General features: G+C 35.9%; 1 protein-coding gene across 2 annotated transcripts in view; it reads right to left on the bottom strand.

Moving 5' to 3' along the window:
- Window positions 1–2,915: 2,915 nt before the first annotated feature.
- Window positions 2,916–17,116, bottom strand: part of CTNNA3 (catenin alpha 3) — a 2,053,326-nt gene continuing 2,039,125 nt past the window's right edge. For both annotated transcript variants that reach the window (XM_069101886.1, XM_069101885.1), the window contains exon 18: window positions 2,916–5,044. In XM_069101886.1, coding sequence (XP_068957987.1) covers window positions 4,757–5,044 — 288 coding nt within the window. In that variant the 3' untranslated portion in view covers window positions 2,916–4,756. The remainder of the gene's footprint in view (window positions 5,045–17,116) is intronic.

A 17,116-nucleotide genomic window follows, 5' to 3' on the forward strand; every position in this document is an offset into this window, starting at 1 on the left:
CACCACCTAGTCACTCCTAGGAAGATTTTCAAAGCTGAGGCACACCTTATTCATGAAAGAAGTGAACATTTCCAGATACATCCAAAGAGTTATGGAGTTTCTTTTCTGTCTGGCTCATAAAAACAGGATTTGGAAAGCTCTTCTGACTGTAGAAAATTGGATATTGTCAGATAAAATAACCTTCCTTTTAGCTCCCTTCTAACCCAGCTGGAGTTGGCACTGGCATAATGCACATTTCCTATTGCCCTAAAGGATATGCAATTGGGAAGGAAGCCCAGGTTGGGGACAGAACTTAGAAATCAATGACAAAGATAATAAAAAGATATGTGATTAAAAGGGCAATGGGGGCAGCCATAGTCACTTATGTCCCTGGGAAGGAAAAGCAAAAAAAAAAAAAGAAGAAAAAAGAATAATTTTGGAGACAATAAAAAGAACTAGTTAATATTTTTGCAGTTGTGGTATATATGAATCCTAAGGGACATTAGCCACAATAATAGACATAGGCAACCTTTAGTCATAATGAAAAATACAATACTTCTTAGAAGGATTCAGAGACAGATGTTTGTCAGCACCTTGGATAGTGTGTGACTGAGTAGAGGTGTTTTATGAATGAAAACTCAGAATCACAAGGTTCAAAGAAAAAAAGGTATTTTAGAGATCATCTAGTCTAACCCCATCATTTTAAAAGTAAACCTCACATCCTGAAAATTACTTAAATTACATGCCAAATAGATGCTGCTTGTAACTATGAGAGCAGAAATTTAAAGCAAGGTCTTCAGACATTTGAATCCAAGCTCTTACCACTGTACCATATAGCCTTTCAGTTCAAGATCCATCAAGATAAGGTAATTGTTATTGTTCGCAGACTCTTCTATGAATCAGGTGTCAGTTTCTTTGTTCCTAAGAATAATTACAAAATAAAAATCTTTGATCTTTTTTTTCTTTCTCCCTATCCTTATCCCCACCCCCACACACACACACTTCTACCTGTCTTACAAGAGTTTTTTTTCAAGCTATAATCATATAAGGGTAGGTTTTCCATGTCTTCCTAGCAATATGTTCACAAATTCATATCTGAAATAAGCGTGAGGTCACTAAGGAAATAGATTTTCTAAATAATAAATCAAATTTCTCTGTTTAGATTTGAGCATCTATTATTTAGCTCTAATTATTTCTTTTTCTTCTTTAAACTTAAATTTAATAACATTTCTGTTGCAGCTTGACATTTTACTTTGATGTATCGAGTGTCTACTTTGGTGGCACTTTATCAAAAATCACATCCCAGATTTAGAGATATAAGGGCATAAGAAGACATCTAGTCCAATCCTCTCCTATGAATAATAATAATAATAATAATAATAATAATAATAAAACCTGGTCCAGGAGAATAGATAACTTCCTCAAGGTAGGAAAAGTAATACATTCACATAGGTGTCAGAATGGTTAAACTCTAGGGTCCCTTCTCCTATGAGATTCCATACTGCTAATCTCTTCTAATGGTATTCTAATCAGAATGATTTAGCTTAGAAATCAGAATCTATTTCTAGTTTTCAAATCAAGAACATAATAGATCTTCCTTTGAAAGAAGATGGAATTATTCTAGTTTACTCTCCCATAAATATGTTTTGTAACAAAGAATTAAATAGTAATCTGTAAGGTTAATTGCAAAGTTGATTTTTAATCACTTAAATGTTAGTCTGTTGGACTATATAACCTTTGAGATCTCATCTGACTTCAAGATTCTGTGATTCTATGTTGTTACAAAGAGGCTTGGATCATTGACATACTGAGTGGGAAGTGATGGCAAGATTTATCTATGGAATATACTCAAAGTAATGCTAACTATATCTTAATTATTGGTGTTCTCCTTTGCTTGTGGAGAACAGATCTAGTCTAGATACATAGGAAATAGCACTATGGCCAGAATCTAATTTCTGAGAAATGAGGAACCTTGGTATCTGTTGCCTTTTGGGGGAGATTTCAGCATGGAAACAAAATATACATGGTCCTGTCAAATGGAGTTATATTTTTTTTAGAATGAGAAGTTCCTTATTAAAACTGTGCACCATTAATACATTTTTGCCTGCTTTCCATAAATCTTTCCTCACAAATACAATTTGTTCTGGTTTTATTCATATTGGGGGAAAACTCCAGGAAAAGTCATTATTACCCATGTAGGAAAAGAGGTTGTACCTGTTATTCATTGATAGAGCATATTTCTTGAAGATTAAACTCCCTCTGCCTATGTAGATTGGATCTTCTTCTTAAGTTATAATCTTCAAGAGTTCTTTAGAGTATAGAGTGGTTAAGGGACTTGCCAAGGATCACAGTCATTATGTGGCAGAGTTGAGTCTTCAGCCCTAGACCTCCTTGCATAATGATATTTCTATCAACTCCAACACCCTCCCTTTCTGGCAACACAAGACAACAGATTTTGTCGTGGAAAGTCCTTAGAGATTATCTAGTTCAACCCCGTTATTTTACATACAAAAATATGACATTTAGAAAGATTGACTGTCCAAGATCACATGGGGGTGTGTGGAAGGGGAATTGAACCAATAATCTTGAGGGACAGGATTTTGAACTAACGTCCTCTGATGATGGAGAGAATTCTTTACTCATGAAAAACAGGAAGTATAAATGTGTTTCTTTTTGTGAGTTTTGTTTTCTACATAAAACAAATTGGAATGAGGTGATCTTCAAAAGTCAGAAAACAACTGGAAATGGATGGTCTTTTTTCATTTTACCTTCATTGCCTTCACATTAATGTGAACTAGATCCAAGGCTAAAGAAATAGTTAAGAAAAAATAAATGAGAATGTAAGATGGAGATATAAAAATGAGGATCTTGGGTGGAAACTTTTCTGATTGACAATGATGAAAATGGTGAACAGCCATAACAAAGGCAACAGTAGCAATAGTACAAATGATAGCTGAGATTTATTTAGCCCATTAATGTTTGCCAATAATTTTCCATGCATTATATCAAGTGATCCTCACAACAATCCAGAATGCAAGTTATTGAAAGCATTATTTATTAGTCACATTTTATAGATGAGTATATTAAGGCTAAAAAAGATTTATTGTTTTGTGTTTAGTGACACAAGAGAATACAAGAGATGGGATTCCAGCTCAGGAGACCCCTGAGTTCAGCAACCTTCCCCAGCATTGCATAACCTTTGAATGATCCCTTTAATGTTAATAAATCACTTTACCTGCACTATCTCATTTGCTTTTCAAGACAAATCTGGGTTAAAAATATTATACCTATTATTACTTCAATTTTACAGATGAGGAAATTAAGGCTAAGTCAGATTTTATGCCTACCAGTAACTGTCAGAGGTGGAATTTGGACATATGGCTTCACTGGCTTCTTTATTCTTTTCAGTGTTATCACATAGCTTTGAAGGACCACTGAGGATTGAGCAGGGAGAATACGGAGGCTTAACTATGCAAGTGGTATTCTGAAAGTCAGGGGTTGTATGTAAGCATTGGCAGAAGGTAGCCTTGGGGAGCAGTGTATACATATTTGTATTTTTATAGGTAACTATATACTGAATAGGGACTAGTTTTAGAAAAGTTTGCAAAGACTTATATTAAAAGAAGACTATCAAAACTCAGTCAAGTATCTTTACTATAATCTTGCCTTTGGTATTCAATAGAGGAATACATAACATTAACTTTTTTTATTCCCTAAATGTCCAGAGGTTTTCAAGCTCATATTCTCTTTTCTTACAACTACATATTTATAAAGGGATTTCAGACTTTTAATTTTTTGTTTGTGCTGTTATAACCCCCTTTTTGATCTGCTGTACTCTACTGATTCCCTAAATGTGTGATAATCCTTTCATTCAGCAAAGCTTTTATGGACTATACAAGCTAGAACTTCAGATGGCTAGGCTGCAGAACAAAGGGACCTGTTCATTGACTAATTGTCCCCAACACACTCATCAGAAAAGGTGCGAGGTTAAAAAACCCCTTCATCTATAAGTGTGAAATACTTCAACTATAATGGGATGAACTTCTGAAACCAGCAAGGTTTGGCCACTGAAGCTTGCATAGATTTCTGTGAGTGACATAGCCCGTTGGCTGGACTGTTGGAGAGTCAGCCCTCACTGATTATACACCTCTATAAAGCATGACTGTTCAGTCATTGCTGGGGGTTTATGATGGGTTGGAAAGTTCAAGAGATTAAGGAGTTACATATTTTTTTTTATTTAGCTATCAGTCCATTGACAGGCATGTTATTCTGTCTACTGCATATCAGACACTTTGATTGGCAGGAAGAAATAACATCAAAAGGCCCAATGATGGAATTGTTTGTTTGATGTATATCCCTGGCAGATATGCCTGGTACATAGTAGGAAATTAATATGTACTTTTAGATTGAAAACAAAGATTGCAACTTTTTTTAAGGCATTCCAATATCCCAAATAGGTAGGTGATAATTGATATGCATGAAAACAGATAGGATTCAGTTGAGGCCCCAGATTTTTTGGTGGTGGTGGAGATGTGGAAAAAAAAGAAGATTGTCTTTGGGAGTATGAAAGGGAAATTCAAGCAAGAATTTTGAGGGACTTTTGACAATTACAAGGTATGGTGTAAAGCCATGTTTCTTAGAGTTGTAAACCTATCCCTACACATCCTATGCTACTTGTTCAAATATTAATGCACTTAAGGAACTGATCAAGTGAAAAGCAAAGGCAGTGAATTGAGCAGGGGTGCAAGAATGAATCAGCTGGTGTTGAGTAGCAAGTCTAGTAGACTTGCCGCCCTCTGAATTCGCTCATGACTTGCACAGGGTGGATTTGCTTCTTAGCAGATCCTCTTCTTACTGCTGCAAAGACCTCTTCTGGCTTCTCCCGCTTAATCAGGGGCTTTTTGGCAGGAGCCTTCATTCTCCACATGACAACAGGATGTCGGGGGCCTGTAGAACTCTGGATCCTGATGATCTTGGTGGAGGCAATATAGGACATTTTCACAGTGTGGACCACAGCATTCATCAAGTTCTTGGCAGCTTGGATTAGAGAGGTAACACTATCCAACTGGAATGAGAAAGGTGGAAGTTACTTTGAAGAAGTTAGCATAAGGCCATGACATAAGCACCAAAAAAGTCTTCTAAAACTGCAAAATTCCTTGTAACCTCTGCCTACTTAGCTCAAGGAATGACTAAGACAGCTACAAACTAATTTGGGGTATGTGATTTCTATTATATCATGCATGCATATGAGTGTGTGTGTATGTGCATGTGTGTATAGCTAGCTCACTAAAGTAATGAATTAATGAGAAGGAGTAGGCAGAGAAATGCAACATGATATAGGTGGAGGCCCAGCTTTGGAGTCAGGGAGAACCGTGTAATAAGTTTTTTTGCTGACATGCATGCCGGGTCACCATGGATATAACCTTGAATCCAGGTGTTCTAAGGAGCTCTCTAAAACCATACATGAGAGTTAAGTTGATCATGTGCCTTGGCAAGGAGAGTTTCTGCACTGGGAAACTCCTCAGATAAATTTCATATAAAATGTATATATTGTATGTAAGCTAAGTGAGCATTACTCTCACACATTTGCATGTATGTGTGTGTCTACATACATATGAAGAAGGGATTAGGTATTATTATTTAACTTTTCAGGCATTTATGCATTTACAATTTATCTCTGGCTCTATTTTAGCTTCCCTGCGAATAGGTATTGTGGCAAAGGTTTTTATCCCTGACACAATGCTTGAAGCATTGTCCCACTTACAGTAGGGGATATATCTTCACACATAATGATTTATTAAAATGATAGTAGCCTGACTCAGAACTCAACATTATCCTCCCAAGTACCAGTCTTGTCCCTTCTGTCTATAAGTATAGACTTAGGGCTCTATCAAATAAAGTCCAACTGCATGCCAGACTTTGAGACGTCAAACACATCCAGTTTGACCTCCTTTATTATCTAATATTTTTTTCTTGATATATTTTTGTAAGAAAAAATTTGGGGGCTATTAAATACACTGATTCCTTGATACTCATTTCTCTAGGTAACTAGTGAAATACTCATTGCCAGATACGATAGCCTTTTTCATTCCATGTCCTCCTGGATTTTCTTGCAGGAATTTTCATTGTTAATAAGCCCTTCCTTAATATTATTTTCTGATATCTCTTCCTTAGCAACTGCTTTATCTCCTTATTCTCTGACTGTTCCTTTTTCACTTGCTTCCATTGTCTTCATTGTTTTTTCTCATGACCCACAGGTGAGTATTCTCCAAGTCTCCAGTCTCAACCCCTACTTCTTACCTATCTATGTGCTTTCCATTGGCTATCCCCCTCAATCCTACTGCTTAAATAATCACTTCTATGAAGACCCTTCCCCCAGAATACATGCGATTCTGTGCTTTCTCTCCTGATGTTATCATACTTTTACAAATGCCCACTGGGCACCTTCAATTGGCTGTGTTGATATTATCACATTGATTTTTTTTAAAGCAATTGGGGTTAAGTAACTTGCTCAAGGTGACACGGCCAGTTATTTCTGGGTGTGGTGGTAAGTGTCTGAGCCCGGATTTGATCCCAGGTCATCCCGACTCTGGGGACAGTGCTCTTACTCAATGAGCCACCTGGCTGCCCCTAAGCAATTGGGGTTAAGTAACTTGCTCAAGGTTACATGGCCAGGTGTTTCTGGGTGGGTGCTAAGTGTCTGATGATCCCAGGTCATCCTGACTCTGGGGCCAGTGCTCTTACTCACTGTGGTACCTGGCCACCCTGTATCACATTGATTTGTTTTTTTAAGCAATCAGGGTTAAATAACTTGCTCAAGGTTACATGGCCAGTTATTTCTGGGTATGGTGCTAAGTATCAGAGCCCGGATTTGATCCCCAGGTCATCCCGACACTGGAGCTGGTGCTCTTACTCACTGAGCCACCTGGCCGCCCCATCACATTGATTTTTAACTTTTTCACAAGCAAACACATATTTTCCCCTGATTATTTTAGTTGATGATATTCCCATTCTCTATGCAAGCAAAAGTTGTGATTTCTCTCATTCCCCATATCAAATTACCAGTTCCTGTCTATTCCACCTTGATAATGTTTATGTCTTTTTTCTACATCCATTGTCACCATGTTACTTACCATGTTACTCTACTGCTCAAAAACGTTCTTTGCTCCACATTTCTTATTAAATTAAAACAAACAATAAAACCCCCAAAACTTCAAAGCCTTTCTTTTGAGACCTGGTGACAACATACTTTTTTGGCCTTATTTCATTCCACTTACCTTTATATTCCACTCACTGTTCTATAAACTCATCAATTTCTACCTGTCCTACCCTATCAATTAATCATGAAAGAATCATTGATTGAGCAACTACTGGTCTAGACCTTGTAGATATAAATATAAAGAAATGGAAATTTCCTTTGACTACTGAGCTTCCAGTCTATCTTTCTAAATTCCATCTTCCATGTATAAAATGGCATTGTGTTCTTGTCCTGATCCACCATCAGCACAATCTATTAAAACTAACCTCCTATAACAAACAAATTTAATAGCACTCTCATGAAGTATACTCCAATTTCTCTGGTTAGAATCACATAATATTACAGTTGAGAGGATACAAAGAAAATATTTAATAAAACTTAAACCCACTCAAGGACCCCCTCAATGAATGAACTATCACTTTTCAAACATGTATACAGTGCAAAACAACAACACAAATTGTGTTAACTATTGTAGAGGCCAAAAAATCAATTTTAGATTTTAAGAGAGGAAACAAAAATATGTTTGTGGTGACCAGGGAGTGGGCATTTTGCCTTGAGGATTGAGAAGGATGGTGAATTTGTGCCAAAGGGAAGAAGTTTGTGAGGATCATAATATGTGTGTGTGTGTGATAAATAATGATTGAATACTTTGGTGGCTCACTGTATATCTCTACATCCATGTTTCATGAATATCTCCATATTTTATACCCTCTAATAATTTGATGAATACTTCATCTCTGTTTTTATTCAACTCATTGAAGAAACAAATCAACAAAGTGATCAACAACTTAGGGACAAATGTGGATGCCTTGCAGCACTCCACAAGAGACCTCCATACAAGCTTTCATTGAATCATTTCAGTCTAACCACTCAAAGAGTACAAACTCATATAAATGCTACCCAATATCTCTTCACCAGATTAAAAAAAACAGCATGAGATGACTGTACTAAAGACTATGTTAACCTTTTCTGTAGCACTCACCTGACCTGGTAGTGTAGCAATTCTGTCCAAAAGAAAAATGAAATTAGTTTATCATGAACTGATCTTGGTGAAGGCATTGTGATTCTTCACAAAAAACTGATGATCATTTTCCCAGATTTTCAGTAACCATTTTTTAATAATTCCTGAATTCTTTGAAAAACCAGTATCAAGCTCACTGTCTAACAGTTCGCATACTACATTCTTTCTTTTTTGAAATCTGAGACAGCATTTGTCTTTCTTTTTTTCTTTCTTTTTTTTTTTTTTCTTTTTGGAGGGGGGAGGGGAGGGCATTTGGGGTTGAGTGACTTGCCCAAGATCACATGGCTGGTTTTTGTGTTAAGTATCTGAGGCAGGATTTGAACTGACATCCTCCTGACTCCAGGGCTGGTGCTCTATTTACTGTGCCACCTAACCGCCCCTGTGTTTATCTTTCTTTTAGCATGTGTCATTTCTTCCCTTTCAACAATCTTCAAACTATAACATTTGGTAGTTTTCTCAGAATTTCATCTAGATGTTGGGGTTTGAACACTCAAATGTTCCATAGGGCTTGCTATTATCATCCTTCTCACAATCTTGGGAGCTCAGGTCTCTATCAATCATTTCTTCTGTCCTTTCCAGTCCCAAACATATGTCTAATTACCTGGACTTTCCAAGTCTATTTTTTTACATTGCCTATTCATTTATTAATTATCTAATATGTGTTTTAGTAATGATACTGTATTTTCATATATAGTAGTATACATTTTGTGTCTATGTCTTAGCATGTATGTAAAAAAATGTTCACTGACATTTGGTATAGGAATACATCTTTTATAAGGCTAAAATAGATATATACATATCTTTTATATTTGAATCCCCAGAGTACAGCAGTTTTTCTTTTTACATGTGGCAGGTAATTAATACATATTAAGTGACCAGAACTGAGACAAAGAGTAGGTCACATAGACAAATAAATAACCAAAGCATCACAAAATTCTAAAATTTGGGAATTGAAAGAACCCCCAATAGCCATCTAATCCTATAATATGACTGGGCAGAGGTCATCCAGCATCTCTGGTTGAAAACTTCCAAGGAGACAGAACCTATCAGGGCAGTTTTTTTTTCCACTTTTCTATAGCTCTATTTGTTGTGCTCGAAGAAATTAAGTGGCACAGTGGATAGAGCACCAGGCCTGAACTTAAGAAGACTTATTTTCCTAAGTTCAAATCTGTCTTCAGATGCTTATATTTACTAGCAGTTGACTCATGGTAAGTCACTTCACCATGTTTACCTCAGTTTCCTCATGTGTAAAATAAGTTGGAGAATAAAATGACAAACCACTCCAATATCTTTGCTCAGAAAGTTCCAAATATGGTCACAAACATTTGGACACAACTGAAAAATGGTTGAACGACAACAAACAATATTTATGACATCTTAATGACAAATTGATTCAACCTTTACTAAGCATCTGCTATACTTGGAGGCAACAAAATGTAGAGGAATAAGAGGTGGTCTCAATATCAAATAGTCCTTTGGTTTGATTCTGCCTCTGCCAGGACCCTGGGCAACTCTCTTCACTTTTTAGTGCTAGCAGTCACTCTGTAACACTCTATATGGAAGGGAAGTTGCCAACCTTCACAGGGAGAATAAGGTTTCTCACTGCTGAGATCCTAAAACCAGTACAATTCCAGTTCCAGTAATATCCCATTTCTTTCCACCTGTGTGAAATACTATGCTAGTCACTTGGAGACATTGCAGAATTTAGTTAAAAATAATTGTCCCTGATCTCATGGAAATTATAATTGAATGAAGGGAGGTAAAGTGGCTTAGCATAGTATATATAGACATTCTCAGAATCACAAAGAACTAGGTACAAGCTCCATCTACTATGTGTACTAGATGTGTAAGCTTAGGAAAGTCCCTTGATTTCAGATAGAACACTAGGAAACTCCTTATTTTTTCTAAATAAATAAATTCATAATACTGGTGATATACCCCAATGGGATGAGACATATAAATATAAATTACTAATGTATAGTATTGTTAACAGATCTCTAATGTTGAAAAAAATTCTTAAGGGCTAATGGTAAAGAAATAAGGCCTCTTTCATACATATAATATTTATTTTATGATAAAAGTTTATTGAATAAATATATTTGGAGTTGTAAATAAAATTAAGCTCTATACTTCTAGAATGTTATAATTGGAAGGAACATAGAGAACATAAATTTGCTACTTGCAACATGAGGAAACATACTTTTTGAGGGAAAAATTGATTTGCTCAAGCTCATGAAGATTATAGTAGAACTACCATTTGAGCCAATGTGACTAAACTAATTTTAGCACTCATATTAAGGAATACAAGGAGAAATTCTGTCTCAGAAAAGTGAAATTACTTGCCTAGTTGTCCAATGGTTAATTACTAGAAGGCCTTGAACTTGGTCTCATGTATTGTGTTTCATTGTCTTTCTAATATATATTGTAAAACTTCCTCCCAAAGTTTATTTTCCAAACATTTCTATGATCTGTTTTCCAAACATTATTTTTAAATTCCTTATAAAATTTTCAACATGCAGTTTGAATCAAGGGTGTTGTGGAATTTCTAAGCAGACACTGAATGTTATTCCCATCACCTCCTGCTCTCTGAGTACTTGAAGGTTGCTACAGTACTTGAATGTTGCTTTTTACCTCCTAAAAACCAGAAACCCTTTTTTAAAGCAAGTGTTTTACTTATTCACTTTTTCAACTAGAATACCACAGGCAGAAAGGCTAATTCAAAATGATAGATACTACAAAAATGAATGAAAAGGAGAGTTGGGTTTTTGTTATTCATTTGAACTCTTGGGATCTATTTATAGGCCATCTTTTCTTTCACTGTTGATGTCTTGGAGGGGAATCTTGAAATTTTCCTCATTCATTCCCTTACCTTTGCTACCAGGTCTACCTATTATGTTGCATATTGTTTATTACTTAATTCTACTCACTCTCCGTGTACGATATTCAATTCCAGATGATTGATCATGGGTACTATCTTCCAGAAGGAATACAAGTTCTTAAAGGTATTAATTTTAGGCTTGATGTCTTTGTGACTTCCTTTGGAGTTAAGTAGGATTCACCAAAATGAGGATTAGCTCTCTAAAAACTACAAGGGTTTTTACTTGGGGGGGGGGGGAAGCAAAATCACACGTTAGATCTATAAGTTTTGATGTTTGTATAGATTCCTTAGACAAAAATAAATGTAATCATGATATTGAGGGAGTTACTGACCTAAGCATTCTGTTCCAAGAACCCACACAGAGAGGAACATTTTATTATTTTCAGAATCCTGTGTATCTTTTGTATGATTTCCATATTTTCTGTGCATTATAATAACTATCATGAGTCAGAGTAAAGTGCCTTCAAACTGGATTCTGCTGAAATTGCTTGGTCTTTGCAAAAATTCTAAAAAGTATCCTTTAAGGGATAGTGTATGATAATTGAAAATGGAAGCAGTGATCACTATTAGCAAGGTTGGTCTTTTCAAGGACATATCATAGAAAAGTCAGTTTAGCTGCCATATGTATAAAATTAAAACACATCGATTATTTCTGTTGCTCTAATGAATTATGAACACAAGAAGGGCAAAGTGACATTAACTCTCACTTGTAATCAATCCATTAATCAATTTTGTCTTTTGTCAAGGAATTTAATTTTTGAGAAAGGTATTGTTTGAGTGTTTAATCAAGAGTATCTGTTACAACAAAACAAAATTCTATCAGTATTAAAAATCAAAGTAAATATTTAGTCAGTCTGTTTAATGCATTGTATATATAAGAGGACATATGGGACCAAATTCATTTCCTACATGACTGGGCAACATCACTTGAAGAAAGACACGTCCCACTACTAGATAAAGACCTCACTTTGGAGTGAAGAAACCTAATTCAGAATCTTCTCTTCCAATGGGTTTACAGATTGGAAAAGCCTCAATAAGTAACTTAAATTTATGCTATCTCTAGCTAACCTTTTAAGTCTCTGAGTTTCATAACAATTGCTGATCTGAATTGATAGAGGTAATTTCATCATTGGAAGGGCCATACATTGATGAAATCACAGTGACCCCACACACATCTCATAGATTATGATAACTCTACTAGTAGATCAGGAAGATTCTATAGACTAGGAGTTTTAAGCTTTTTGTGTGTCTGATATTCTCCTTTATTAATCTGGTAAAGTCTATGAACCTCTTCTCAGAATAACTTTTAAATATATAAAATAAAGCAAATAGGATTACCAAAGGAACCAATACAATGGAAATAGAGTCTTTGAAATATTGAGAACAGACCAAAAATAGTGGATTCAAGATTCAAGATTCTTGCTATTGATACAATCATCTAAATTTCAACCAAATATCTGTGACTTAGGTGCTATTCTTACAGACAAGATATGAAGTAGATAGTAGTGCAACTTGATTGGTTTGCTGGTGATTTAATGACTAGAATCAAAACACCATCATTAGTGAACCAATGTACTCAAGGAAAGAGGTTTCTAGTGGGACATTCCAAGAATTTGTGAATTATACTGAGTTGAGGTAGGGATGATTTTTTTTCACTGTGTTTTAAGGAAACTTTGGTATGAATTCATTTCTTCCATTGCAGGAAAAGAATTGTATGTTGTTTATTTATTCCATTTCTGGGTTATTACTCTCATTCCCAAGCAATAAGTGGACATAGGAGCTACCCAATGTTCTAGGAACTTGTGCACAGCCTTATAGCCTCTGCTATTGCAATATCTTGATTATTTGAGGAAATGTGTGGTTTTGTTTTGTTTGTTTTTCTATTGTCACCTACATCTTCACATGCTAGATTCAAGAAGATTGGCTCTGTTTTCTGTGATATGTGATCTAAATGTTTAGATGGACACCCACTATGTTATCACTAATACTCTTTGGCATTTTTCTAGCATGTTTACTATACCTTTTTTCGTTAAGGGATTCTCATCTTAGCTACAGAAACATTGAGTGAAGAAAAGCAGTCAGCTGAGGTTTCATGCCTAGGACAGTGGTCTAGCTGTCTGCATCCTGGGCAGGAAATCTAATTAAGTACATTATGTGCCATGTCTGAAATCCTTGAGAAGGAAAAACCAAAAAAAAAAAAAATAAAAGGATTCACAAACGAGTAAAACTTAGGAATGTGTGTGTGTGTGTGTGTGTGTGTGTGTGTTGGAGAAAAAGGGCTCTGCATGTGGTACCAAGGATGTCTTTTTTGCAAAACCTTCAAAGATTTTAAGAGCTTTACACCCCTTGGCATCAGACCCCTTTCATAAGTATATGCATACATGAAGGATCATGGAGATTTGCTGAATAAAGGGTAGTAACATTCAAGGAAGTAAGAATACATTTGGGACTGGATAAGAAAGAGCAAAGGAATATGAAAGTATATAATATTATAATATATGCACAGAGCTTTTAAATCTTACAGTACTTTTAAAAAATATTGTTGTTTTTGATATCAAGTGCAGCATGCCTGAGGCTTGAAACTTTTCTGATTTGCCCCTTATTTTCAAGGGCTTTGTAAACTAAAAACAGGTAGCAATAATTTTCCTAGAGAATCAACTTTCGCTGGTGGTAGTCTTAAAAAATGAAGAGTGAGTCAAAGAGGTATGAAAGTAATGAGGAGGATTGAACTCAATGTCTTAGTCTTCCCCCCCCCCCCGACCCAAGATTCCCAGTATTCTTCTTTCTGGAAAAGCTAGCAATATTGGTATGTGAGTTACAGCAGACTCTGACATACTCATAAAGGAAATTAATTTTGATAATGGAAGGTAAATGAGAATGCATAGAGTCAATAGGAAAATAATTCTCATTTCTTCAGTCATTTTGATGGGGGATGGATTTCATCCTGGATCCCTAAAAGGACCCCAGAGTCCCTGAACCAAGTCTTTGGCATTTGCTTGAGGCCCTCAGCCCATCCCAATATAATCCATTTAATTGCCCTTTGATTATGGCACTCATTTTCTGCACCAGCCCCACTTTCCCCCACCTATTTTACCACTCCTTAATTCCATCTAGGCCCCTTCTCTGTTACCTCCTAGACACCCTAAACTACTTGGCTACTCCTAGATCACATCCAGACCTTCCTATAGTCTTTCTGCATAAAAGGTTCATCTTGCCTCTATTAAAGTGCAGATTCCTTAAGAATATTGTCCACTTGCATTAGCAATAAATATGCTCAGATTCTTAAAATCTGGCCAATAGTATAGACTCCCTAAGACTCTCACTCACCCCAACCAATGTTTTAGTAAACGTTGTCTCTCAACAAAAGAAGGCTTGAGTTGAATTCTTTTGAGATAGAACACAAGCCTTTTGCCCTTGAATTTTGGGGTTCCCAGTACTCTTAGACTACAATTTGGCTGATGATGTAGTACTGTATCTTGATTAATGCGAGCAAGACCCAAGTAATAATTTTAGAATGGACCCTTTATTAAATGCCATGTGGCTGATCAGGCCATGTATCAGGCTGAGTCGGCACCACCCATGTCTCAGGTACAGCAATAGTAGTAGCAACTAGCAACAGCTCCCATCTGAGGCAGAAAATTATCTTATAAAGGGGGCCTTACATAAGCAGTGATTGGTTAGTACACTCCTTGAAACTCCCCAGCCTGACCCAGAAGCCCGCCCACTTCTATGCAGGTGAGCTGACTGAAGAAAGGGCTAAGACCCAGTGGGAAAGGGCGAAGCTGACCTGGCAGTCTGCTCACTTCTTTGGGGGAGGGGGTGTTGTGGGGAAAACCAGGCACAAGAAGATTAGGGTTTTAATAGTTTGCATTTCTTAAGAGAAAGTTTTAGACCAATGGCTTCTCTGCTCTGGGAGGTAGACAATTTGAAATCAATACCAAATTTTCTATATTTTCCTTGATGTAGCAGAAGCTAAGTAGAATGCAGTTCTACTTTTGTGGTGTAGGTCACATAACACAATGTTTGCTACCCCTTAGACACATATGTCTACCACTTATATTTTATGCCCCCTCTCCTTATTTCTAATTCAGTTAAACTGCTTAACAAGAGAATAGTCCTTTGAGTGTGAATAAGCATCTGGGAAAGAAAAGCTATGACTAATAACATGGAAACCTAAGTCCAAGATTAAATAAATCATCTTCCTATACCATAAAAGAAGCAGGATGTTGAGTCATCCTCATCACTCACAGGAAACCATACACACAACACACAATGTATGCTCCACCCCTTCTCATAACAGCAAAATCAATGTTTGAGTAGATAAAATTATTCCATAATATAACTCTTTACTACTGACCAAATCACATCCTTTGAAATATAGCACTATACAACAAGAAGTTCATTAGGAATTTTGGTCTAGAGGAAAGAACACTATATTTGGATTCAGAAAGTAGAGATTATAATTCTGGCTTTTCTACAGACTAGCAATATGACCTTCAATTTGTTGACCTGTAAATGGTTGTATTGGACTAACAAAATAAATCAATAATTTTAATAAATGTGTGAAATCTAACATTCTTATGTTTTAACATTTGATTAAGGAAAAAAAAATCATGACAAATATGGCTCTAAAAAGGTATATATTATTCCACAGGAATTGAATAAAATGAGAAAGGAAAGTAGTAAATGGAATCATGCAGTAAATGGTGTAATTATAACATAATTATGGTTGAATATCTTGGAATGAGAGTAGAGATACCTTGATTGAAATTAAAGTTATTATGGGAGCATATGATAACACTTAGGAGCAAATGTATATAGATTCTTGGTAACAGATAACACGCATGAAATTGATTCATGATATATTCATAATGCATGGGCAGTTAGGTGATGAAGTGGATAGAGTACCAGATGTGAAGTCAGGAAGATCTGAATTCAAATCTATCACCTGACAATTTCTAGCTATGTCACCCCGGGAAAGTCACTTAATGCTTATTTGCCTCAGTTCTGTATTGGTAAAATGAAGACAAACTGGAGAATGGCAAAGCCCTCCAGCATATCTTTTCCATGAAATCCCCATGGACAGAGTCCATGAGATCATGTAGAGTCAGGCACTACTGAATGACAGAATAACAACATAGTCATAATGAGAGATTGTAGTTACTCAAACATCTACTCCCTTCTTTCTGAAAGCAAAACTCCAGATACAATTTTGGTTTGCCATGATGAAAACTTCATATTTCAAGAGTTGGAAGATGAGGCAAATAGAAGCACCAACCCATAATTGAACTTCCATTTGGTTAGCAGCCATGACTACTCCAAACTTTGTTCAACTCATTACTCACTCCGCTTTCCTTCTCTTTTCAGCTTCCTTTTAGGTACTGTTAGTTTTTCTTTATTAGAATGTCAACTCTTTGAGGGCAGGGATTGTTTATTTTCTTGTTTAAATTTCTATGCTCATTACCTTAGTACAGTACTCAGAAAAAACTGAATGCTTAATAAATATTATATCTATCAAACTATCACCAGAAGAAACATATTTTCTGGACTGGCAGCACATAAGAATCTCAGACAATCTGTAAGGATTCAGACTATGATAAGGCAAGCCATCTTTATCAGTTCAAGATGATGATGATATCATCATCATCATGGTCATGGACATGGTCATCATCATCATCATCATCATCATCATCATCATCATTATAATCCAGCAAAGTTTATATTGCTTGTACTTGACATTCTAGATATGCAATTTTCATGCCATTTATATCATTTTCCAAACTTGCAACAAACACTTAAATATTTAATACTCTACAAAAATCATGACTAAGAAACTGGTCTAACATATATAAACACACTGAAAAATCGACTGTCTTAATTATGTCATAAAAACAAACCCCCAAACAGATTAAAAACAGCAATAAAATTCTCAATCTCTCTCTCTCTCTCTCTCTCTTTCTCTCTCTCTCTCTCTCTCTCT

This window comes from Petaurus breviceps, unplaced genomic scaffold (genome assembly GCF_028583685.1).
Source record: "Petaurus breviceps papuanus isolate PSGF00001 unplaced genomic scaffold, PetGlider_PUasm1.0 490, whole genome shotgun sequence".
NCBI lineage: Eukaryota > Metazoa > Chordata > Mammalia > Diprotodontia > Petauridae > Petaurus > Petaurus breviceps.